At 42.9% G+C, this 26,104-nt stretch overlaps 1 protein-coding gene across 5 annotated transcripts in view; it reads right to left on the bottom strand.

Annotated features, from left to right (window-relative positions):
* ercc6l2 (excision repair cross-complementation group 6-like 2) overlaps positions 1 to 26,104 on the bottom strand; it is a 91,698-nt gene that overhangs the window by 54,645 nt on the left and 10,949 nt on the right. For 4 of the 5 annotated variants that reach the window (XM_078214407.1, XM_078214404.1, XM_078214405.1 and 1 more), the window contains exons 5-10: positions 24,595 to 24,788; positions 22,764 to 22,925; positions 18,800 to 19,007; positions 15,104 to 15,244; positions 13,044 to 13,160; positions 7,716 to 7,835 (exon numbers count right to left, since the gene is read on the bottom strand). In XM_078214407.1, coding sequence (XP_078070533.1) covers positions 7,716 to 7,835; positions 13,044 to 13,160; positions 15,104 to 15,244; positions 18,800 to 19,007; positions 22,764 to 22,925; positions 24,595 to 24,788 — 942 coding nt within the window. The remainder of the gene's footprint in view (positions 1 to 7,715; positions 7,836 to 13,043; positions 13,161 to 15,103; positions 15,245 to 18,799; positions 19,008 to 22,763; positions 22,926 to 24,594; positions 24,789 to 26,104) is intronic. The other variant, XM_078214408.1, reaches the window with a different exon arrangement.

The following is a 26,104-nucleotide window of genomic DNA, read 5'->3' on the forward strand; positions in this document are numbered from 1 at the left end:
ATTTATGAAAGTTGACACTATGTCTAAAACCGGAATCCTCACTACTCCCCGATTCACAACTCTGTCAGCCCTTTTAACCCAAAACTGTGCCCCCTGTCTGCTTAGTAAAAAGTGTTAATGCCCCTCCTACCCCATGTGCAACAAGTAAAAATGGAGGCAATGTTCTCCCTTCAAGTGGAGCTGCACTCACATCTGCCATGAGTTTAACTGCTGTGTTTTGCTCAATGCAGGAGGTCCTCCTCACTGCAGACATATAGTGGGCATCATAAATATGCAGCAATTGAAGCCCCACAACTGAATCAGGGCACCAGGCGTGAGCAGGCCCTGACAATGGCAGGGAAAGTAAGATTTACAAAGAAAATTTATGGTTTCCTTGCTGAGCAGACAGGGCAGGGGTGTTCCTCTGGCCCTCACGCAGAAATATTGGGTGTTTCCCGTCTCCATCTTCTACCCCAGTCCTCTCACTATAATCGCCTCCAGGCCAATGGTTCCATTCCAGAAAGCCAAATGAAAATTAAAACTAGAGACTAATTTTTACACACTTTTATAAACTTTTATTTAAAAGATGCACATTACAAACGTGCTCCTCCTAATCCAGCAATCAGTTTCAATCTGGTCCTCTACAACTCCTAAACAGGAGTACAAGCGAATCCCCAGTTAATGCCCAGCACCAGAACACAACAAAATACTCAACTACTGTACAATTATATGATACAATTAACAGATTCACTTATCTCGAAATAATAAAATTTATAGTACAAACATTTAAAAATTAAATCAAATACTTCCACATTCTATACAAAGCATGTAGCAAAGTGCCCTTCCAATAGGACCCCGAACAATTTCTCTGTCCATGCATTTTGCTTTGTAAAACAATCTGATGGTTGATTGCTTGCATCCCCCATTTAATTTTAAGAATTTTCTTCTCTCCAGCACTTGTTCCGAGCCAGCAAGGTCAATCCATAAGCTTTTTTTCACATTTCGTAGGGTGCACATCAACCCACAAGGAACAACCACCGACATCAGTGTTTTTCAAACTTTTTTCCGGCAACCCTCACGACCCATGATTATGTAACACAATGCTTTGAAAAAAATATTGCACTTCTAAATACTGTTTCCTGGTACAGCAGGCACTGAAATGAAGCTAGTTAATATGCTCTCCATTCACAAATAGATGGGAACGGTTGTGCATATTCACTTAGAATGTTGTACCACAGTGTTACGTTTCAATCAGCAATGGGATTGAATGCAGGCTGGTTGAAACATAGAAACATAGAAACCCTACAGTGCAGAAGGAGGCCATTCGGCCCATCGAGTCTGCACCGACCACAATCCCACCCAGGCCCTACCCCCACATATTTTACCCGCTAATCCCTCCAACCTACGCATCTCAGGACTCTAAGGGACAATTTTTAACCTGGCCAATCAACCTAACCTGCACATCTTTGGACTGTGGGAGGAAACCAGAGCACCCGGAGGAAACCCACGCAGACACGAGGAGAATGTGCAAACTCCACACAGACAGTGACCCGAGCCGAGAATCGAACCCGGGACCCTGGAGCTGTGAAGCAGCAGTGCTAACCACTGTGCTACCGTGCCGGTTGGGAACATTGGAAATTCTATTGGAAAAAGTGGACCATGACTGCAGTCTGCGCGACTTCTCATTTCTTAGTTAGAAAAAGCTCTGGGGTCAGAATGAATTATTTCTTCTTATGGGCAGTTGAAAGTGGGTTGAACTGCAAGGGGTCCAATTACCGTCTGTGCGACTGGGGTTTAAAATGGAACAGAGCATTGCGTTTGCAGCCTGGGCTGGTGGCCTTCAGCAACACTTGGGGTTGTTCCTGAGAGGCCGGACCGCTGTTTCCCGCATGGCCCTGGGAAGGATTGCATGGAAATCGAAAGGCACCAAACCAGATGCATCCCTCAACAACAAGAGGGGGGAGAGAGAGGAGCAACAAGCTAACACCAGTTCATTTACGAATCAATGAAACATGCTCCCATAATTTTGAAGAGAGAGAAAAAAAAAATCAACAAAAAGGTGAGTTTAAATTTTGCATTTTTAGCCACCACGTGTTTTAATGGGGCTGCAGGTGGGGTGGAGACAAGCAAGCAAGAGAACTGCAAAGAGACTCTGTGCCCATTGCCCTTTAGCAGTCAGGGAAGATGTGGCTTGTGCAGTATTTTAATCGGTTAGGGCCCGGGGATTGCGGAAACATGCATTATTTGGGGGTGGGGGGGGGGGGGGGGTGCGTGTGCGCAGTTCTAAACAGTGACACATACTGGGGATCATTTTTGGCGACCCATTTTTCAATATCCCATGACCCCCACTTTGAAAAACACTAATCTATATCATCTTCAGTGGGTATGCTTTCTATAGCTTGCCCCTTATACAGAACCCCTTCTCTATATTTTGCAGATTTCACAGTTCTCATTAATTCCTTCTATTGCCTTATATATTCATCAGCTATACCTACATCTTTTAGCAGGATTTTTAACCTTTGGCCAATAAGGTGAGTAAATCATCTATGTAACTTTAAAAGACAATTTGTTTTTATTCACTTATTCCCATCACCTGATGACATAACACTTTGATGAGAAAGATCAGGTCTTATTAAAAGGGACTGAATGGGTAAACTCAGGTCAGCAGATTTTTCAAAAATAACTGCATTAATGTGCTCCATGTCAAGTTTCATTTGTGCCTTTTTTATAAAAGGTCAACTCGATGGCATAGGTATCTCACAAGAGGTTACATCAGAATTCATAAAATGGCTTGCTCTAGCTACTTTTTGTGGAATGATAACTCTCTTTAGTGACCTCATTGCCAAATCTAAAACACGTAGTACTTTTATATTCCTTAACCTTGATTTGATCTATCTGTCTCAATTACAGTTGAAGTGGGAACATAAGACCATAAGACATAGGAGCGGAAGTAAGGCCATTCGGCCCATCGAGTCCACTCCACCATTCAATCATGGTTGATTTCAACTCCATTTACCCGCTCTCTCCCCATAGCCCTTAATTCCTCGAGAAATCAAGAATTTATCAATTTCTGTCTTGAAGACGCTCAACGTCTCGGCCTCCACAGCCCTCTGTGGCAATGAATTCCACAGACCCACCACTCTCTGGCTGAAGAAATTTCTCCTCATCTCTGTTCTAAAGTGACTCCCTTTTATTCTAAGGCTGTGCCCCCGCGTCCTAGTCTCCCCTGTTAATGGAAACAACTTCCCTACGTCCATCCTATCTAAGCCGTTCATTATCTTGTAAGTTTCTATCAGATCTCCCCTCAACCTCCTAAACTCCAATGAATATAATCCCACGATCCTCAGACGTTCATCGTATGTCAGGCCTACCATTCCTGGGATCATCCGTGTGAATCTCCGCTGGACCCGGACCCAATGCTGTATGGTTAAGAGAGTCCTGACTAATACATTCATCACAGAATCATAGAATCTCTACAGTGCAGGAGACCCATCGAGTCTGCGCTGACTCTCTGACAGAGTATCTTTCCCAGGCCCTCTTCCTTGCCCTATCCCTGTAATCCCACATATTTAGCATGGCTAATCCACCTAATCTCTTGGGACACTAAGGGCAATTCAGCATGGCCAATCCATCCAACCTGCACATCTTTGGTTTGGGGGAGGAAACTGGAGCATGCGGAGGAAATCCATACAGGCATGGGGAGAACGTGCAAACTCCACACAGACAGTTATCCAAGGGTGGAATTGAACCTGGGTCCCTGGAGCTGTGAGGCAGCAATGCTAACCACTGTGCAACCATGCCGCCCTAAACACCCAGTGACGAGTATAATTTGTTCAGATTCTTCATTCTCTTCCTTCAAATTTTCTGCATTGTATCATTTCAAGGATCCAGCCTCTTCACTTTGGGCAGTTCACTGCATACTGATAATTGGGGCCGGATTTTACAGACGATGAGGTTTCAGTCCCTGAAGAGTCAGCAGAGGGCACTCCCTGACAATCATGGCAATATGATGTGGAGATGCCGGCGCAAGCCCACGGATAACCTCACGATGCTCCACTTCTCCAGCTTCCACCCTAAACACGTTAAAGAAGCCATCCCCTACGGACAAACCCTCCGTATACACAGGATCTGCTCGGATGAGGAGGATCGCAACAGACACCTCCAGACGCTGAAAGATGCCCTCATAAGAACAGGATATGGCGCTCGACTCATTGATCAACAGTTCCAACGCACCACAGCGAAAAACCACACTGACCTCCTCAGAAGACAAACACGGGACACAGTGGACAGAGTACCCTTCGTCGTCCAGTACTTCCCCGGAGCGGAGAAGCTACGGCATCTCCTCCAGAGCCTTCAACATGTCATTGATGAAGACGAACATCTCGCCAAGGCCATCCCCACACCCCCACTTCTTGCCTTCAAACAACCGCACAACCTCAAACAGACCATTGTCCGCAGCAAACTACCCAGCCTTCAGGAGAACAGTGACCACGACACCACACAACCCTGCCACAGCAACCTCTGCAAGACGTGCCGGATCATCGACACAGATGCCATCATCTCACGTGAGAACACCATCCACCAGGTACACGGTACATACTCTTGCAATTCGGCCAACGTTGTCTACCTGATACGCTGCAAGAAAGGATGTCCCGAGGCATGGTACATTGGGGAAACCATGCAGACGCTGCGACAACGGATGAATGAACACCGCTCGACAATCACCAGGCAAGACTGTTCTCTTCCTGTTGGGGAGCACTTCAGCGGTCACGGGCATTCGGCCTCTGATATTCGGGTAAGCGTTTTCCAAGGCGGCCTTCGCGACACACGACAGCGCAGAGTCGCTGAGCAGAAACTGATAGCCAAGTTCCGCACACACGAGGACAGCCTCAACCGGGATATTGGGTTCATGTCACACTATTTGTAACCCCCACAGTTGCGTGGACCTGCAGAGTTTCACTGGCTGTCTTGTCTGGAGACAATACACATCTTTTTAGCCTGTCTTGATGCTCTCTCCACTCACATTGTTTTGTTTCTTAAAGACTTGATTAGTTGTAAGTATTCGCATTCCAACCATTATTCATGTAAATTGAGTCTGTGTCTTTATATGCTCTGTTTGTGAACAGAATTCCCACTCACCTGAAGAAGGGGCTTAGAGCTCCAAAAGCTTGTGTGGCTTTTGCTACCACATAAACCTGTTGGACTTTAACCTGGTGTTGTTAAACTTCTTAATCATGGCAATACGCAGAGCCATTTAATGCTTCGAGGAGCGTTAATTAGCTGGTTTTAGGACCTCTGTCTGAGCCTCACAGTTGCCAGCCAATCTGATTGACCAGCAGCTCTGTAGTCCCAGCAACACCAGTGGCCAGGACTGGGACTATAAACAGTCCCCAGATTCAAAATCCTGAAGTCCGGTGGGCCGCGATTGCTGCTCACAGCAAGGAGGGAAGGGGAAACTCAGGGATGGGTGGGTGAGGTACATGGTGTGGAAAGGGAACTCTTGATGGAAGCACTCACCACACACCCACACCTCACCCCCTATCCCCACACCCACAATTCCTGCTAGAGGCCTGAGCAAGGTGACCAGGCTACACCCTGCCACTGAACTCCTCTTACATCAGCCTCAAAATAGAGGTCGGGCTGGAAGCAACCTGCAAATGCTGAATAATTAACCAATTGAGGGCTTCAATTGGGGTAAAGGAGGGTGGACCACCCAAGGTCTCCTGCCCCATGTAAAATTGCAGACAAGTCGGAGTGGCAGGCAAGAGGGCAGCGGGAAGGCCACCCAGAGAATTTTACCCCCCACCTGCAAACATGCCACTGAGGACCGTAACCTTGGATTCAAAACTGAAACACTTAGTAACTGTTCTTTTGGGCATTCATGGAATTCATTTACCGAGTATTGTTACTCCAACTTTTGTCTATTACTACAGTAGCCAAATCTGCTAAATGCTCTTTCATCCTCATTCTGCTGGTCTTTAATCCTTCCATCATTTTGATGCCTGCGTCCAGTACCTTAACTATCTTGAAATCTTATCAAGTCTTCTATTCTTTGTGTCACAGCAGAATCTCTCATTTGTTCCATGAAGAATAAAAGGAAATGAATGTTTCCCCAGGAATTTTCTCAAGGCAGCCGTCACCCGATCCAACAAGATGTCCTTCCCCAAATACAAGAACAGTACAGTACAGGAACAGGCCCTACAGCCCTCCAAGCCTGCACGGATCATGATGCCCTAACTAAAAAAAAAGCCTTCTGCCCTTACGTGGTCCGTAACCCTCTATTCCCTCCCTATTCACGTATCCATCCAGATGCCTCTTAAATGTTGTTAATGTGCCTGCTTCCACCATCTCCTCTGGCAGCGCGTCCCAGACACCCACCACTCTGCATGAAAAACCTCTCCCGCACATCTCTCAAAATCCCCCTCCCCCACCTTGAACCTGTGCCCCTTTGTAATTGATACTTCCACCCTGAGAAAAAGCCTCTGACTATCCACCCTGTCTATGCCGCTCATAATTTTGTAGACCTCTATCAGGTCTCCCCTCAGCCTCCGTCTTTTCAGTGAAAACAATCGTAGTTTGTTCTTTGCATAGTCAACACCCTCGAGATCTGGCGACATCTGGCAACCGAATACTATTGAACTTATTGCTAGTCAATGTGAGACACCTTAGCACGATCCAGTAACTAAATGGAGAATAATCAAACACTGACAACTAGACTTACTTTATACCAATTTCCACAATGGCCACTAGGACTTTGGATCTGTATCTGAAATATTTTTCTTAGTTTCTAACTTTCATCTTTAGGCAATCCTGCTCTGCTGCCATGTTCCAGTCCAGAAAGCCAGACAGTGAAGGACAGAATTGGATCCTAACCTTTTACACGTTATGAACTTTCATGAACAGAGCTGTGCATTACAAACCCAACAACCAGTTTCAATCTGCTCCTACATGTAGGAGAACAAGTAAATCTCCAGTTAATACCCATCACAATTAGATACTCTATTACAATACAATTAACTGCCCACCAAAGCAGCTACAAAGCTGCCAAGGGCCTCCTGCTGGCCAAATCTCACTTGCCAGCCAGCTAGGTACTGAGTTTGCTGGGTTTGGGTGGGAGACTCATCTGGGAATTGGGAATGAATCATGGGATTTTAAAAAGGCCCACAGCTTAGTCAAGCTTAACCTGCTGAATTCAGACCAAACTCATACAGCAAGCTAAAAATGGGTAACAACCTGGATGTAGGAAAAGCTTCCCTTCAAACTTCATGACATTCCTTGCCAACCTGACTGGTTTTCCCCTTTACAATTGCAATTTATCTACAACATATCCACATCATATTTATACTAAGCCCCATTCTTTATGTCCATCAATGCCATTGCTGTTCCTCACCTTTGCAGCCTCAGTCAGCCCTAAATTTCTGCAAACATTGCCTGCCGTTCCACTTTGCAATCCCCTTCTCTGCTTTTGGTTCCACAGCCTGCAGTTTGTACCGTCCTACAATTAAACCTTCTCCTTACTATCTCTCTCCTCGCCTTTAAAATCCACTTAAAGACCAACCTCTAATCACCAGTCCAAAACCTTCTTGCTCAAATTTCCTAATTTCTGGTCATATTCACCTTTATGGAACACTTGCGTCATTTGCTTTTACAATTGAAAATTAGGAATATTTGCATTTTCACTCAGCATATATTGAATCATTGGACCTATTTTATGCAACATTTACTTGTATTCTTACCTTCATTTTACCACTGTATTTAGGATCAGAAATGGTTGTGAAAGCAGCTTCTTTGCTCTGCTGTACAAACTCCGGAAATTTGCAAAATACTTGTTCACAAACTCTTCTGACAGTGGATGCCTTAAACAAAGACAAGAATCATAAATATGAATTAAACTTGGTGATCAAAATCTCATTACATATCAAAGAGCAGTGACACAAGTGTGGAATGAGAGAAGACAACTTGTCCCATGAACTCCAATCCTGTTGCCTTCCCAGAGATTAAGCTAATCATACAAAAGTCAATATAAAATATGCAAATTCATCCAGATTTCAGCTCACATTAAAGTAGAATTCCTGGGGGTTAAATGTAATGCTTTAACAAATAATATCTAAAACAACAATGTTTTTAGACATTGTTTTCACTACAGTATAGCAGTTGTCATGTTATAGCAGTGTATATTCATATCCTCATAACCAGTTCCCTTAACAGAATATGACACTGAGCCACATAAGATTTTACTTTCGATGACCTAAAGCTTGGTCAAAGAGGTTAGCTTGAAGCAGTATTTGAAAGGAGGAAAGACCAGGAGAGGGGCAAAGAGGTGTAGAGAGGGTATTCAAGAACTTGTTTGATCCACAAAGGAAGCACTGTTTCACATATGGACAGAAAACAATGATGAAACCACTTTGGGTATTCAAGTCACACTATAGTTATTCAACATTTCAACAGATCTGAATTATATGCTCATCTAGATTTATTTGCAGCTCTACTGTCCCTTAGTCTTTCTTTTTGACACATTGCTTCTGTATTTGGAACTGTAACTTGTCCTACTGCAGTGAAGATTCCTCATACAAGCCTGGTTTCCTTTCTCTGCTGATGGCTTGCTTTTTTGGAGATTCCTAGACAAGGTGCTGCTTACTGGGTCATATTGAATGCCATTCCCCTTGTAAGCCTCAAGAGAATTCTTTTTTGAGTGCCCCGAGTGCATATTTCATGGTTTGTAATGAACTATATGTTGGAATATCCAATCTACACGTCGTGGCATGGATAACATCACCCATTAAGTCGAACAAGCACTAAAGCTGGAGCCCATGGAAGTATCTGACAACTTTTGAGAATACTGGATACTTCTCACTAGCAAACTTCTTTACCCTTCATACATTTAATCTCATGCATGTGTCCAATGCCTTGGTCAATCTGGTACTTATGCACTTGCAACTGATAATCATCTGTGATTGTACTTTGTATGTTTGCAGGCAGTCTGAGTTATTTTAGTTAGGGATTGACTTATTGCTATTGGGGCATCTTTTCCATAATGACTTTGTTGCAACTGGGTAGGCTTCCTATACCTGCTCTAAGATTTTTTTTGGTAACCTGACTTTTAGGATTTTGTGCATCAAGCTTTGCTGCAATAGCCCAGAGGACATATTTGATGAAACAGTCAAAGAGATAATTTTCTTGGCTCTATGTGTCACCTCACTCAGCACTTCAGGTTGATGCAGCAAATAAGAAGCCAATTAGTAACAGCTTTTGTTCCTCATGCAATTTTGGTTCCTGACTTTCAAAGGCAATCACATACTACTTCAGAAGGGGAAGGACTGCACAGTACACACTCATGGTCATTCTTGTTTGTTTCTTCTGGTAGAAATATTTGTATACAATACATTGTTTCCTGTCTCTTGAACAAGTCATTTTGGTTTATCTCGACCTCCAACTGAACAGTCTCACAAACTCCTCTTGTGTGATAGATTTGTCTATAAGATCCTTGAACCTTTTCACCCTCGTCCACAAAGGCAAAGTACAAAACAGTCAAAACATCCATCTGCTGCAAAGTACCTGCTGTAAAATCACTAAGCCATCAATGGGGCACATAACACACTGGCATTTTGAACTTGAATTCCATGAATGTAGAAACATAGAGCATTGCCTCTCGAAGATCTGTAGACCATTCAGTGTAGCAATCATTCAACAGCGTCTCTAGAAAACCTCTGAAGGATTTGCCAAAGGCCTCTGCTGTATTGTGTGCATTATGAGAACTGTCCCATTAATTAGCAGCAAATGTGAAGCAACTGTTCTGAAATGAGTTTCCAAACCAGTCTTTGACTCTCGCACGACACCGCAAAAGTCCATAAATATACTCACAAGGTTTATTCATGGCAGTTCATGCCTTGACAATAGTTCAAATAATACCTTGTACAAGGTTTCAGCATTCACTCCCTCAACACTGATCAAGGCCAGGTGCTGCACCATAACTTTTGACTCTGAGAAGTACCTCACAAAGATGTGAGAAGCTTTTGCAAATTTGTACTTGTAGCCTCAATGTTTAGAGAGAAGGGAGTATGTTTCAATTTACTAACAATTTTTTCTGTCTATGTTTTTCCAAAGCCATACTTCATTCGTGCCATCCTTCTTCAGAAATTCAATGTCTTCTGGTCCTTTACCAAGTGTTGTGCAACAGCTGAAGCCTCATCATAAGTAGCACAGAATGATCCACAGTAAAAAAAACTACTGCTTCAGCATTGGCAACTTGAAAAGACAACTAGTTTGTGGGTGGGGGGGTGGTCAGCTTCGTTGACACTGGGTGCACAGGTCTTGAAAAGTGCTCGCAGCACTTGTTACAGCATCATCATTACTGCCGGTACTCGAGTGAGAACACAAAATACCTTACCATCAAATATACATGAAGAAATCTAATCATAAATATCCAAGTAACTTCTGCCTGAAATAATGCAAAATCATCATCCCTGGCTGACAGATTTTGATTTGATTTATTGTCACATGTATTAGTATACAGTGAAAAATATTGTTTCTTGCGTGCTATACAAAGTATACTGTTCATAGAGAAGGAAATGAGAGAGTGCAGAATGTAGTGTTACGGTCATAGCTAGGGTGTAGAGAAAGATCAGCTTAATGCAAGGTAGGTCCATTCAAAAGTCTGACGGCAGCAGGGAAGAAGCTGTTCTTGAGTCAGTTGATACATGACCTCAGACTTTTGTATTGTTTTCCCGACGGATGAGAGAACGCGTGGGTTGCGTGGGGTCCTTAATTATACTGGTTGCTTTTTTGAGGCATTGGAAAATGTAGACAGAGTCAATGGATGTTGGTCCTCAGACCATCTAACTTTGATTGGCACTTCTTCAAATGATATGTTGCTTTAAAACGTACTTGTTCTATAACCAATTCGACTGAGCAAAGCAAACAATATATTTTTTCGCTCCCTACAGATGCTGCCAGAGCTGCTGAGTTTTTCCAGCATTCGCTGTTTTACAATACATTTTGCCTGTTGTCTTGAGTTTTCTTACAAGGTCAGCTAATGTAGATCCATTGTTTCACAATCACGGACATTCATTTTTGTCTCCAACCATTCCATTTCCAAGGACTTTTCAATCCTTTATCAATCTCCTTGGCCTGAGTCATTTCTTCATTTCAGAATGGTTTTTCTGCAGGCGAGACATTGTAGCAGCAATTTGCACATGCCATATGACTACAGCATGCAAATGAAGATTCTTGGAATCGGGTACAATGTTGGAATCGGGTACAATAGTTGGAATCGGGTACAATAGTTGGCAATTCCTCCCTCACTGCCATCTGCAGTCTCTTGCTGTGTTTTTGGCCCGGGTACTTCTCAGGATCAATCAGTACATCAGTAGACACAGGAGGTGATTAATATTGCAATTGTTCTTTATTGCTTTCTCAGTCAAACTGATGAAAGCCAGACTAAACATGCAATGCACGAGACTCCCCCACATTCCCAGCCTCTCTATTCCCCCCTGTAGTCACTCCAGTCTCTCCCTCTCACTGCCCCCCCCTCCACAATTGCTTGCTCTCTCCCTCACCGGAGTCTTCAACCCTATAGTCTCTCCTACTCTCTCTTACTCCTCCCAGTCGCTTGTCCCCCTGCAGTCACGCTCTTTCCCATCCCTGCAGTTTCTTTCTTCCCCTCGCAGTCTTTCCACCTCCAGTCTGTGTCTCACTCCTTGTGCAGTCACTCGCACATTCTCTCCCTTGCAATGTCTCAGACTTTCTCTCCTACAGTTGTTCACTTCCCTGCACTCAAATCTCTCACCCACTACAGTCTCCCACATTCTCCCTGCCCCCAAACACTTGCTCATTCTCTCCATTGCCGATTGCTCGTCCCCAGTTGCTTACTTTCTTTCCCTGCAGTGTCTCTCATTCTCTCTCCCTCTCCCCCACCACAGTTCCTCTTTCTCTCTCTCCCATCGTAATTTATCACTGTTCCTCTCCCATTGCAGTATCTCTCTCTTCCCCGTGGTTTTTGCTCTTTCTCCCATCCACAGTTTCCATCCTCCCTATCGTCTCTCTCTTTTCAAGTTCCCCTCAAAAGTTGTTATCTCCATTACACTTATCTTCTGGCCAGAGCCAGATGACAATTTGATGATTGGATCTCCTTCCTTCAAATAATTTACAAAACAGGAGGCAGAGATCATTTGTATTGTAATTTTTGATCACTAGTCTTTTTGGATTCAACACAAACCATAAGACGATTCTAGGCATTAGCTCACGCAGAGTGACAAGAGACTGAGTTAAATATATTGTAATTAAAGGAGAATGCATAATGATGTGTTTTTTTACAGCTTTTAACGAAACCTCCAGTCTTTAAACGACTAGTTAGGCAATTTTTTTTGCAGCTGGCATTGTTGCTGCAAAAGATTAATAAAATTAGGGATCAATGTCCCAAAAGAAGACTCATTAGCTTACTTCTCAGGGAAGCCTGACAAGAGCTTACATTTATGGGGCACCTTTCATGACCTCAGACATCCCAAAGAACTTGCCAGCAATGAGGTACTTCCAAAGTATAGTCACTCTTGTAATATAGGAAAAACATCAACCAATAAGTGCATAGAAAGGCCCCATAAAGAGTATTTAAATAAAAGACCAGACCATCTGTTTTTTGAGGAATAAACATTGTCCATTGAGTCACAGATGTTTACACCATGGAAACAGGCCCTTCGGCCCAACTTGTCCACGCCGCCCTTTTTTAAAAAAACTCCTAAGCTAGTCCCAATTGCCCGCATTTGGCCCATATCCCTCTATACCCATGAGAAAACTCTGGAACCTTTCCTTTAATGGTGCGATGAATCTCTTACATCCACGCAAGAGAGTAGATGTAGGTTTGGTTTAACACCACACCTGAAAAGCAGCACTGCTAACAATGCAGCACTCCATTGGTACTGCAGTGAAGTGTCAATCTCAACTATGTGTTCAAATATTTGATGGGTTGGGGGGCTTCAACTCAAACCTTCTGACTCGAGGCGAGAGTGCTATCAAGGGAATCTAAAAGGAAACTGATTTTTTAAATTCAATAATGGGATTCAAAGAATTACCTGCATCTTGCTTGTGTTCTCATCAGGCTGCAGGAGCGCAACATGATTGGATATCTTACGGAGGATGGCCAAGTAACTAAAATAAATTTGCCGTACTGTAGAACCATCCTGATTTTGCTGCAAAAATAAAAGCATTAAAATGTATTCAGTATACATGAAAGCAAATAGATCAAATGGTTCCAATTCTCGATTTAACAGTTTCTGGAACTTATGATTCCATGGTTTATCCAGGTGATTCCCACCTCTGCAAAAAGGTGTTCAGAACTTCATTATTAACAAATGTTTCGCAATCTGTGGCAGCTTCCCCAACAGAGTTGCAATTTTCATTCCATTTCTGCACTTGGCTTTTACGTTTAACTATCTCTGCTACTCCAATTAAGGCAATCCAACATCTCTCTGAATTGACTGATGTTGCCACAATTAAGAGAAAGACTTGACTGAGAAATCAGGTCACAGGACACTTGCCATAAAGGAAACACAGTTTGCTGATGTAGTCTCATACTGCAGTGGTTTTTAGCATTGCAAGATTGCATAACTGAAAGACCAGCAAAGTTCTTTTTTGATAAGCTTGGCTAATGGAAGAACTTCGACCAGATCACCAGTACTTCCCGTTTTTCTAATAGTGCCATGGGATTATTAGTGTTTACCTGAACAACCAAGACAGGGAGACAGCTCATCATCTCATCCAAAGGATGCGACTTCCAACAGCATTCCCTCAGTACAACTTTGGACCATCAGACTAGATTATGTACGCAGTTCCTGGGGTGAGGGTTGAACCACACACTTGGAGCTCACAGTGTTGGTGATATCAACTGAACTAAGATGATGCTTTATGGAGGAAAGGGAAGAATGCAACGGGTTCCTATACTGCCCTTCACTTGTATGGAGTCTGAACTAGCCAGACTGTCAGCTTTCAAGTCTGCCTATGAGCACTGCTGCCTCACAGCGCCAGGGACCCAGGTTCGACTCCAGGTTTGGTCACTGTCTGTGTGAAGTTTGCACATTCGCCCCGTGTCTGTGTGGATTTCCTCCCACAGTCCAAAGATGTGTGGGTTAGGTGGATTAGCCATGTTAAATTGCCCTTTACTATCAGGGAGTCTAGCAAGGGTAAATGCATGGGGTTATGGAGATAGGGCCTGGGTGGGATTGTGGTCAGTGCAGACTTGATGGGCTGAATGGCCTCCTTCAGCACTGTAGGATTCTATGATTCTACGAAACTGTGTTCTTGTCAGAACCTGGTCATAGCACTAAACTGCCCATAGTTCTGTACCAAAATTGAAGAGATTACAATAATGGGTGGGAAATGGAAGTGTCATAATGCACTGCTATGGGGGTTAAACCACAGTTCTGTGGTAGAACAGAGGGAGCTTTACTCAAACAAATTTGTGCTATTCCTGACCCAGATTTAATTCTCACACTGGCTGCCAAAAGTTAAAAAGTGTTCCATTCAGTAGCACTGACACCCCTCGCCTTGACAAGCAGAAAAAACCCAGCCAAAAATATACATTTCAAAACCAGCAGTGTTTATCTACTTAAGAAACTAGCTAAGTCAGAACATTGAGCAATTGCCAAGTAGGGGTCACCTTCTGGAACGTCCACTATTTTTAATGCCCTAAAGTAACAAATGAATGGTTTGAAATTCAGCACAGTAGCTTGAACTCTGATCAGAATATGTGCCGCTTCATGCAATTAATTTTGTGTTTGCTGCTACAACTGCAGGGCTCATCACCCATCAAGCTAAGTACAACAGACGAGAGCATTTGCTTTAACCTTGCGTTTACATGCAAGCTGATTTCAGACAGTAAGGACCTGATTTTAACTTGATGACTGGGTTTTGAACGGATTAAAAACAGGCATATGCTTGCTTCTCTTTTCAAAATAAATAAAATGTGAACATATAGATGAAATTAACATAGAAATTACTTAGAAAATTTAGATTTACTAAAAAAAGCAGGTTTTATATTCATCATACTAATGTAACTCAAGTTTACTGAACACAGCTTCGAGTCTCTGAATTATTCGCCACAATGAACCTCTACATGGTTTGCTGTACGACTAACCTTATAACAGCAGTTTTTCTTTTTCCGGCCACTGTTGCAATCACATGGATTCCAGCCATGCAGCACCAACTTTATGTCCTCCGTCTCCAGCACTGCCTTATACACTGCCTTCTGGAACTCTGTCAGAGAGCAGTATATCACCTGATAACAACAAAAACATTTCAAAATTGGGAATTCAGAGCTATTTTCTCCATCTATTAGAACATAGAACAGTACAGCACAGAACAGGCCCTTCAGCCCACGATGTTGTGCCGAGCTTTATCTGAAACCAAGATCAAGCTATCCCACTCCCTATCATCCTGGTGTGCTCCATGTGCCTATCCAATAACCACTTAAATGTTCCTAAAGTGTCTGACTCCACTATCACTGCAGGCAGTCCATTCCACACCCCAACCACTCTCTGCGTAAAGAACCTACCTCTGATATCCTTCCTGTATCTCCCACCACGAACCCTATAGTTATGCGCCCTTGTAAGAGCTCCATCCACCCGAGGAAATAGTCTTTGAACGTTCACTCTATCTATCCCCTTCATCATTTTATAAACCTCTATTAAGTCTCCCCTCAGCCTCCTCCGCTCCAGAGAGAACAGCCATGGCTCCCTCAACCTTTCCTCATATGACCTACCCTCCAAACCAGGCAGCATCCTGGTAAATCTCCTCTGCACTCTTTCCAGCACTTCCACATCCTTCTTATAGTGAGGTGACCAGAACTGGTCCTGTACAGTTGCAGCGTAACCCCACGGCTCTTAAACTCCAACCCCCTGTTAATAAAAGCTAACACACTATAGGCCTTCTTCACAGCTCTATCCACTTGAGTGGCAACCTTTAGAGATCTGTGGATATGAACCCCAAGATCTCTCTGTTCCTCCACAGTCTTCAGAACCCTACTTTTGACCCTGTAATCCACATTTAAATTAGTCCTACCAAAATGAATCACCTCACATTTATCAGGGTTAAACTCCATTTGCCATTTTTCAGCCCAGCTTTGCATCCTATCTATGTCTCTTTGCAGCCTACAACAGCCCTCCACCTCATCCACTACTCCACCAATCTTAGTCATCAGCAAATTTACTGATCCACCCTTCAGCCCCCTCCTCTAAGTCATTAATAAAAATTACAAAGAGCAGAGGACCAAGCACTGATCCCTGCGGCACTCCGCTAGCAACCTGCCTCCAATCCGAAAATTTTCCATCCACCACCACCCTCTGTCTTCGATCAGATACAGTAAGAAGTCTCACAACACCAGGTTAAAGTCCAACAGGTTTATTTGGTAGCAAATACCATAAGCTTTCGGAGCAATGCTCCTTCGTCAGATCTCCAAGAACATCTCCACATTTCGATCAGATAGCCAGTTACCTATCCAATTGGCCAACTTTCCCTCTATCCCACACCTCCTCAGTTTCATCATAAGCTGACCATGGGGGACCTTATCAAACGCCTTACTAAAATCCATGTATATGACATCAACTGCCCTACCTTCATCAACACACTTAGTTACCTCCTCAAAAAATTCTATCAAATTTGTGAGGCACGACTTGCCCTTCACAAATCCGTGCTGACTAGCCCGGATTAATCCACATCTTTCTAAATGGTCGTAAATCCCATCTCTAAGGACCTTTTCCATCAATTTACCAACCACCGAAGTAAGACTAACCGGTCTATAATTACCAGGGTCATTTCTATTCCCTTTCTTAAACAGAGGAACAACATTCGCCATTCTCCAGTCGTCTGGCACCATCCCCGTGGACAGCGAGGACCCAAAGATCAAAGCCAAAGGCTCTGCAATCTCATCCCTTGCCTCCCAAAGAATCCTAGGATACATTTCATCAGGCCCAGGGGACGTATCGACCTTCAGTTTATTCAAAACTGCCAGGACATCCTCCCTCCGAACATCTATTTCCTCCAGCCTATTAGCCTGTAACACCTTCTCTTCCTCAAAAACATTGCCCCTCTCCTTGGTGAACACTGAAGAAAAGTATTCATTCATCACCTCGCCTATCTCTACTGACTGCATACACAAGTTCCCACTACTGTCCTTGACCGGCCCTAACCTCACCCTGGTCATTCTTTTATTCCTCACATAAGAGTAAAAAGCCTTGGGGTTTTCCTTGATCCGACCCGCCAAGGACTTCTTGTGTCCCCTCCTAGCTCTCCTAAGCCCCTTTTTCAGCTCATTCCTTGCTAACTTGTAACCCTCAATCGAGCCATCTGAACCTTGTTTCCTCATCCCTACATAAGCTTCCCTCTTCCTTTTCACAAGACATTCCACCTCTTTCGTGAACCATGGTTCCCTCACTCAGCCATTTTCTCCCTGCCTGACAGGGACATACCTATCAAGGACATCCAGTATTTGTTCCTTGAAAAAGTTCCACTTTTCATTAGTTCCTTTCTCTGACAGTTTCTGTTCCCAACTTATGCCCCCTAATTCTTTCCTAATCGCATCATAATTACCTCTCCCCCAATTGTAAACCTTGCCCTGCCGTACGGCCCTATCCCTCTCCATTGCAATAATAAAAGACACCGAATCGTGGTCACTATCTCCAAAGTGCTCTCCCACAACCAAATCTAACACTTGGCCCGGTTCATTTCCCAGTACCAAATCCAATGTGGCCTCACCTCTTGTCGGCCTATCCACATATTGTGTCAGGAAACCCTCCTGATGGAGTCAGTCAAACTACTGATAACCAGTTTGGGTAACTAATCTTAGGCGTCCGCAGATTATACGAGGATAGTACATTTTATTTCTACATTTTGATTGGATTTGATTTAGTCACATGTATTAGTATACAGTGAGAAGTATTGATTCTTGCGCGCTATACAAAGCATACCGTTCATAGAGAAGGAAACGAGAGAGTGCAGAATGTGTTACAGTCATAGTTAGGGTGTAGAGAAGGATTGATTTAGTGCGAGGTGGCAGCAGGGAAGAAGCTGTTCTCAAGTTGGTTGGTATGTGACCTCAGACTTTTGTATCTTTTTCCTGACGAAAGAAGGTGGAAGAGAGAATGTCCGGGGTGCATGGGGTCCTTAATTATGCTGGCTGCTTTTCCGAGGCAGCGGGAACTGTAGATAGAATCAACGTATGGGAGGCTAGTTTGCGTGATGGACTGGGCTTCATTCACGACCCTTAGTCGTTTCTTGCGGTCTTGGGCAGAGCAGGGGCCATACCAAGCTGTGATACAACCAGAAAGAATGCTTTCTATGATGCATCTGTAAAAGTTGGTGACAGTTGCAGCTGACATGCCAAATTTCCTTAGTCTTCTGAGAAAGTAGAGTCAGAAGTACATAGTCAGAACTAAATCATGAACTAAGGAAATCCAAGATCAATTACAATGATAGCTAGTTTCTACTAAAGTCTGTGTATGAGGAAGTGTGTGTATTTGATTTAGGTTTCTAGTATGGCCATAAGACAGTTGAGATGTATCAGTGAATGGGGAGCTCCACTTAAAGAGGTAACCAGTACTGCCTATTTTAGGAATATGATAGCCAAATTCACATGACACAACCGAGCTATTGTTTGAACACCCCAAAGACTATGGAAGGTCAGCAGTGAAGACTCAATGGAGGAAATCACCAGAAAGTTAAGTCAGGGGGCCGTGAACCAAGTCTAGTGCACAGTGAAGATTTGTACAGTTAATGTGACTTAACTTCCTATAATTTATTCAGGAGTACAAAACAATAGCAGGGAGTACTTCATTACCCGGTCATCTTTCTTTGGTAGCTGATCACTGATGAGAGCTTTCGTACGTCTCAGAAACCAAAAGGACATGCATTTCGCTAATCGTCGCATGGATTTTCGTCCAACAGCTAGTTCTCTTTTGGTTGCTGTGTGCCTCTGGCCAAATTCAATCGGATTGCAAAACTCTTCCTTAAAACGAGCTCTGTTGCCCAGGCAACCTGGTATTGCCCTACAAGAATAAAGAATTCAGAATAATTTCATCATCATCTTCAAATAAAAACCACATCAAGCAATAATTTACAAACTCAATTATTAAGAACTACTTCTGTATTTCATGCCTTATTGCCTTCATTAAGATTTTTACTTGGAGGCAACACTCTCGAGGAGAATTCTATAGTTTCAGTTGATACTTTTCCTTCACCCTGACAATTCAAGAAACTAAACTACAATTCCCTGCTAACAGTGCTATTGAACTGGGTGAAAGTCTAAGAAAGGGCTAATATTGTGAGTGGCTGGTGTCATTTATGGCACCTTTTTATGGTAAGGGCATTGTGGTTGGAGTAGGTCCTCCTGGCGGTTGTGGAGAAAGTGAGTCTGAACTGTGAAACACTGAATAGTGGCGGAACTTGGGAGTGCACACGTTCTGTCTCCAATGCTGGAGCAGAGGTCTTGAAAAAGGCTGATAGGAGGCGAGTTGTTTTGTATTTGCAGGGATCAGGAGGCCCTCCAGACATATGCTGCAAAGGTAGTGGGAGCAGATAATCATGATGATCAATCAGGTCACCAGGAATCATGTGGAGAAGTGGTGGTATAGTGGTAACATCACTGGACTAATAATCCCGAGACCCAGGCTCATGCTTGAGGGACACGGGTTCAAATCCCATCACAGCAGCTAGTGGAATTTAAATTTGTAAATCTGGACTCTACTCTAATGATGGCCATTAGTTGAATCTTAAAGGCCAATTGAAATAGCCCAGAAACACTGCTACAAAAATGAATAAAACTAAATGGACTGGCATCGACCTAGGCATCAGAAAAAATAACGGTAAAGACAGCTCTGTCAACTGTCCAAAAGGAATAGAATAAAAAGATAAGGAAGTATTGTTGCAACTATACAAGACATTGGTGAGGCCACACCTGGAGTACTGTGCAGTTTTGGTCCCCTTATTTGAGCAAAGATGTAGTGGCATTGGAGGCAGTTCAGAGGACGCTCACTAGATTGATTCCAGAGATGTTAGGCCTATACTCTCTGGAATTTAGAAGAATGAGGGGAGATTAAATTGAGGTACACTAGATGATAAAAGGTATGGATAAAGTAGAAGTGGAGCGGATGCTTCCTCTTGTGGGGCATTCCAGGATGGGAGGTCATAATCTTAGGATAAGGGATAGCAAATTTAAAATAGAGTTGAGGAGAAACTACTTCTCCCAAATGGTTGTGAATCTGTGAAATTTGCTACCACAAAGTGCGGTGGATGCTGGGACAGCGAGTAAATTTGAGGAGTTAGACAGATTTTTAATTGATAATGGTTGAAGGGCTATGTGGAGAAGGCAGGAAAATGGGGATGAGGAGCATATCAGCCACGATCGAATGGCAGAGCAGACTCAATGACCTAATAAAATGGAATAGCCTAATTCTGCTCCTATATCTTATGAACTTATATCTTTACCATTTATATAGACGATCTGGAGGAGGGGACTGAGTGTAGGGTAACAAAGTTTGCAGACGACACAAAGATAAGTGGAAAAGTGAATCGTGTGGAGGGCGTAGAAGGTCTGCAGAGAGATTTGGACAGGCTGAGTGAGTGGGTGAGGATCTGGCAGATGGAGTATAACGTTAACAAATGCGAGGTTATTCACTTTGGAAGAAATAATAGCAAATTGGATTATTATCTAAATGGAAAGAAATTACAACATGCTGTTGTGCAGAGGGACCTGGGGGTCTTGTGCATGAGACGCAAAAACCCAGTCTGCAGGTGCAACAGGTGATCAAGAAGGCAAATGGGATGTTGGCCTTTATCGCAAGGGGGATAGAATATAAAAGCAGAGATGTCTTGCTGCATCTGTACAGGGCATTGGTGAGGCCGCAGTTGGAATACTGTGTGCAGTATTGGTCCCCTTATCTGCGGAAGGATATATTGGCCTTGGAGGGAGTGCAGAGAAGGTTCACCAGGTTGATACCAGAGATGAGGGGTGTTGACTATGAGGAGAGACTGAGCAGATTGGGTTTGTATTCGTTGGAATTTAGAAGGCTGAGGGGGGATCTTATAAAGACCTATAAGATAACGAAGGGGCTGGATAGGGTAGAGATGGAGAGATTCTTTCCACTTAGAAAGGAAACTAGAACTAGAGGGCACAGCCTCAAAATAAAGGGGGGTCAGTTTAGGACAGAGTTGAGGAGGAACTTCTTCTCTCAGAGGATGGTGAATCTCTAGAATTCTCTGCCCACTGAAGTGGTGGAGGCTACCTCGCTGAGTATGTTTAAATCGCGGATAGATGGATTCCTGATCGGTAAGGGAATTAGGGGTCATAGGGATCAGGTGGGCAAGTGGAACTGATCCACTTCAGATCAGCCATGATCTTATTGAATGGCGGGGCAAGCTCGAGGGGCTAGATGGCCTACTCCTGCTCCTATTTCTTATGTTCTTATGTTCTTATATCTTATTTGTAACCATCTTCAGCCAGAAGTGCCGAGTGGATGATCCATCTCAGCAATTTTTGGCCTCACGCTATTGTCCCGGTTCGCCATGCTGATGACGGGAGCAGCGAGCTGGTAAGATCACACACCTTGAATTTTTAATGAACTTTCGAAACCACCAAACACTTAGAGAATTGGAGCAACGTCTAGAGGAAATCAACCAGCAATTAAACTGTAATTAGTTAATGGTCCTTTTAGTACCGGGAGGCAGTCCTTCCTGCTGCTGAATGCATGATCAACTGTGTGAGGTAAATAAAGTATATTAGCTGGAGCTTTGAGCTCCAAAATGGTGCTGTTGGCGTAAAATCCTGTTTGCCTTCGTACTTCCTGGGGCTCATCACTCAGAGACACTAACACTTTCACCAATATGTATCAAAGCCTGACTCACTCCAAATGTCTGAGCATGTGCTGTGGACGCCATTACGGACTCCAAACAGCCCTCATAGCACCCAAACAGAATCTACCAATTTTATTTCCATGTCGTTTAGTTTTACTTTAAAGGGAGCAGGATGTGACAAGATGGCTGCATAAACAGGAGATAGGTTGATGACTATCATGGCCAATAATCACGAGATTAATTGATATTCAAAATAAATGTACTTCTTTGTAAACTGTATTTAAATTCTTATTAGACTAAAACGTAATGACCAGGGGAACATGGTAAGCATTTAAACAGCATTTCCATGTTTAACCAGGATTACTGGAGAAAACAACATTTTTATGTAGTGTCTTATCATGTTGTTTTTTGCCAGTCACTTTTATCTAGGTACCAACATTCTGCACCAATAGATTAGTGGCCCAAATAGTTAATCTGGAGCTGCTGCAGCTCAACACTGAATGTCAGTTTAAATGTGCATGCACAGAATGCAGGTGATAAAACCTCTCACCCGTAAGTCACTTGGGACTCTGCCTCTTGTAAGTAGAGCTTTCACTGTTGTTTTGTTGACCTTGGGATGTTCGCATATTGTTCAGGCTATGGGAAATTGCTTACAACCGTAAGCAACTGAAATGGGGACAGGTGGCTCACAATTTTAATCCTGGAAATGCCAGTACAACTTTCTCACATCCTTCTGTGCACCTGGCGACTGCTAGGGTCAAATTCTGGAGTCATTTATCCTTCTAACAGTTGCCTTTTGCTGTGACCTATGGCCACTTGGGAAGAAAATGAATAGACTAAGTGCTGCAAGTTGACTGGTCAACTGCTATTTCAGTGACTAACTGGCGCATTTCTTGCTCCAAGTTTCCACTCAGACATTTCATAAGCTTAACTGAAATAATTACATAGCTTACCAGTCCATGACGCACCATAGCTCATCCATGTTGTTCTGCAGAATGGTTCCGGTTAGCCCAATTCTAATCTTGCACTTCAGGGACTTCAAAGCCTGTGTGATCTGAGCTTTAGGATTCTTTATCTTATGGGCTTCATCTACAAACACTGCAGACCATTCAATACTGTTCAAGAAATGGAAAATTAACCACATTTAACATAATACTGCAACTGTTGACATTTTCTTCACTCCATTGGCAGCACTGGCCAAATTAATAAAGAAATCCCAGAACAATAGCAAGGCAGTTCTACAGATATTGATGGAGCAAACTCCTTCACAACTGGAGTCAAGCTAATAAATTGTTAATTATTCTGCTCTCTTCTGGACTTGGAACATGCTATTGTTAATGTTGAGTCTAATGTGATTCTTCTTCGGAGCTCCGATGAAAAGTCAAATTGGATTCAAAATGTTAACTATTTCTCTCTCTACATATGCTTGCTACCAGATCTACCAAGTATTTCCAGCACTTGTTTTCATTTCTTTTAAGATTTGTTGGTTCAATTACTAATAAACTTTAGAAATATTGCAGCTGTCACAGCAAATTATTACACTTTTTTAAAAAACATATCTTTGTCTCTAAGAATGATAAAGATTAAACCTTAAAATAACTCATGTTGAACATTACCTGAAAACATGCCAATCAGCCCACTGCTGTCAAAAGTCTGACTTCCAACCAAATTTCAGAGTCTTGGGATTGCCTTGTCAAACACAGCTCTCTCAATTGTACAAGAATTATCAGTACTCAACTATAATGAGTTCACAAGCGCGACCAGTCATATTAATTCTCCACCTTGCTCTCTCAGTAACTCCTGTTCTCGGATTCCCGCAGTGTTCCAATAAAGCTCAGAGCTCAAATAACAAGACTTCATATTTCAATCAGGCACTTTATAGTCTTCGGGACTCAACGTTGAATTCAACAATTGCAGACTGTAATCTCTGTCCTCATTTTGTTTCTTGTTACTTTGCAGGTTACAGTTTTTCTTGCTTTTCCTTTCAGATTGCAGCAAGTCATCATTCTGCCATTCACATCTCCTCTAGCTACATCTTTTGTTCCTTCATTTGTCCTTTTACCACTTCCGTTAACCCTACACCACCAGCTCATTTGCCATTTAACCTGTCCTGCCCGCCACCTATCAGACCTTCCCTTTCATTCTTTTTCCACGTCCCCTCTTTCACGTGCTTACAATCTATCACATTTCCAACTTTTCTCAGTCCTGATCAAAGGTCATCGACCTGAAACATTGAGTGTTTCTCTCTCCACAGCTGCTTTCTGACCTGTTGAGAATTTCCACCGTTTTATGTTCTTATTCCACCTTTTACAACTCTGTTCTTAATTCACTTTAGCTTATCCTGTATTTAGAATGAACCACAAAGACCTGGGAGATACAAATGTGAGCCATGCTTATTGCAGTAGCTATCATTACGTGTGGAATAGAAACTACAATGCATTCTCCATTGATCATGCTGATGATGCTGGTTTCTCCATCATGGCTTTGGCGCTGGAATTAAAGCATTTGTTTAATCAGAAGAAAATCTTGTTTTTATCAAGACTTTAATCCCCTGACTAACGAAGGAAATGATAGTTTATACATGAGCAAAGTGTGGATCAGCCTCTGCATCATTTTCTGGAAGCAGTATATCAAGCAGCTAATTGGATAACAATTTGCGACCCCACAAATGGATGGAATCTCTCAGAGCATTCTACTGTGCATCAAACCACAAAACTAAATTCCACAAATATCTTATTTCAGTGCAATCCAACTTTAAATATATTGTACCATTGAATCAATTACCAATTGATATCGTCTAGACAGAGGCGGACTGTTTCATAGGTTGTCAGGGTGATCTCGCACTTCTTCCGTCGAATGCAACTGAGAGTATGGTCTTTTTGGTTGCCATGCAGGATACAGACTCTAAAATAGCCCCAAGTGTCCAGTTCATCCTTCCAGTTATACAGCACAGAGAGAGGAGCAATTATGAGGAAAATCTTCAAAAGAAGAAAAAAGGCAAGTTTTAGGTCCATTGCTGGAAAACTAAAGGTTGATTAGGGAAAGTCATCATGGTACCACGGAAGGCAAGTTATGTCCAACTAACCTGAAAAAAGTTCTTTGACAGAACTTCCAGTTTCATGCACAGGATAGTCAAAATGTAATATATACAGATTTTTCAAAGGGGGGGGGTTGCAGATGCTGCTGCTGCTGCTTCAGGAATTTTGGTGAATTGTGAAGAGAAAAGATTGCCAAATGAAGTCTGTGGGCAGTTTAGGATAACCAAATATGATGCAGTATACTTTGAAATAATAGAAGCACACAAAACACATTTGGAGGAAATGAAAAAAAGGAATGCGGAATGCCAGGTACATAAATCAGTAAAACTTACCTGGCCAAGCGTAAAAGGTGATGGAAAGGCTAATTGGATGCTGGCAACACAAGAGATATCATAACATATATCAAATAACTGGAGTTATTCAGATCCAGATGGAATTCAGTGTTCAGATTTGGGTATCCTACCTTCGGAAGGGTATACTGCCTTTGGGGAAAGTCTAGCGGTAATCCAGGATTAAAATAATAGGATGATTTATCAGATGAAATGACTGAAATATGTTGAGAGCTTTGGTAAATTTGGGTTATTTTTCCTGAACCCGAAGATGATACAGGAGATGTTATTAACAGTTAAGTAATGAAGCTGGGTGTGGGAAGGTTGTGGAGTTTCAGACAAAAAATCTGGAAGTCTGGATTTCCCCACATGCTGTGGAGTCTTAACTAACGGATTCACTATTTAGAAGCCAGCTAGATGGACGAACTTGGTTTTCAATCAGGCAGAGAACACTTTGGAGCAGGCTGCAGGGTCAGGTAGATTTGATCCCTTGGATATGGGGCTGGGAAACTTAATGGTTTGGGAGAAAGTACTCTTGCACCTCCTGGCCCTTAAGCAATGCTGTAAAAGCATTCATCTTTCTCCCAAAGCTATCCTTACCTAAAATTTGCTGTTGGGCTTTCCAAGACCTGGTAAACACGGCTGCCCACTGTGAATTTTGAAAGCCAGATTAAAATCAGAGACTACGAGTACATTAGGATGTATAAATTGTCTAAAATCAAAATTGTCTAAAAATCACTGCGAATGCAAGAAACAAAATAAGGACAGGATTTTCCGGCCATGCGCGCCCCAAGGCCGCAAAATCCCAACCAAAGTCAACAGACCTTTGCATGGCCCGTGTCCCTCCTGCTATGATTCCCGTGACAGGCGGGATGGGCAGATTCCACCCAAAGTGTTGGAAAAACTCAGCAAGATTGATAGCATCTG

This window comes from Mustelus asterias, chromosome 6 (genome assembly GCF_964213995.1).
Source record: "Mustelus asterias chromosome 6, sMusAst1.hap1.1, whole genome shotgun sequence".
NCBI classification, from domain to species: domain Eukaryota; kingdom Metazoa; phylum Chordata; class Chondrichthyes; order Carcharhiniformes; family Triakidae; genus Mustelus; species Mustelus asterias.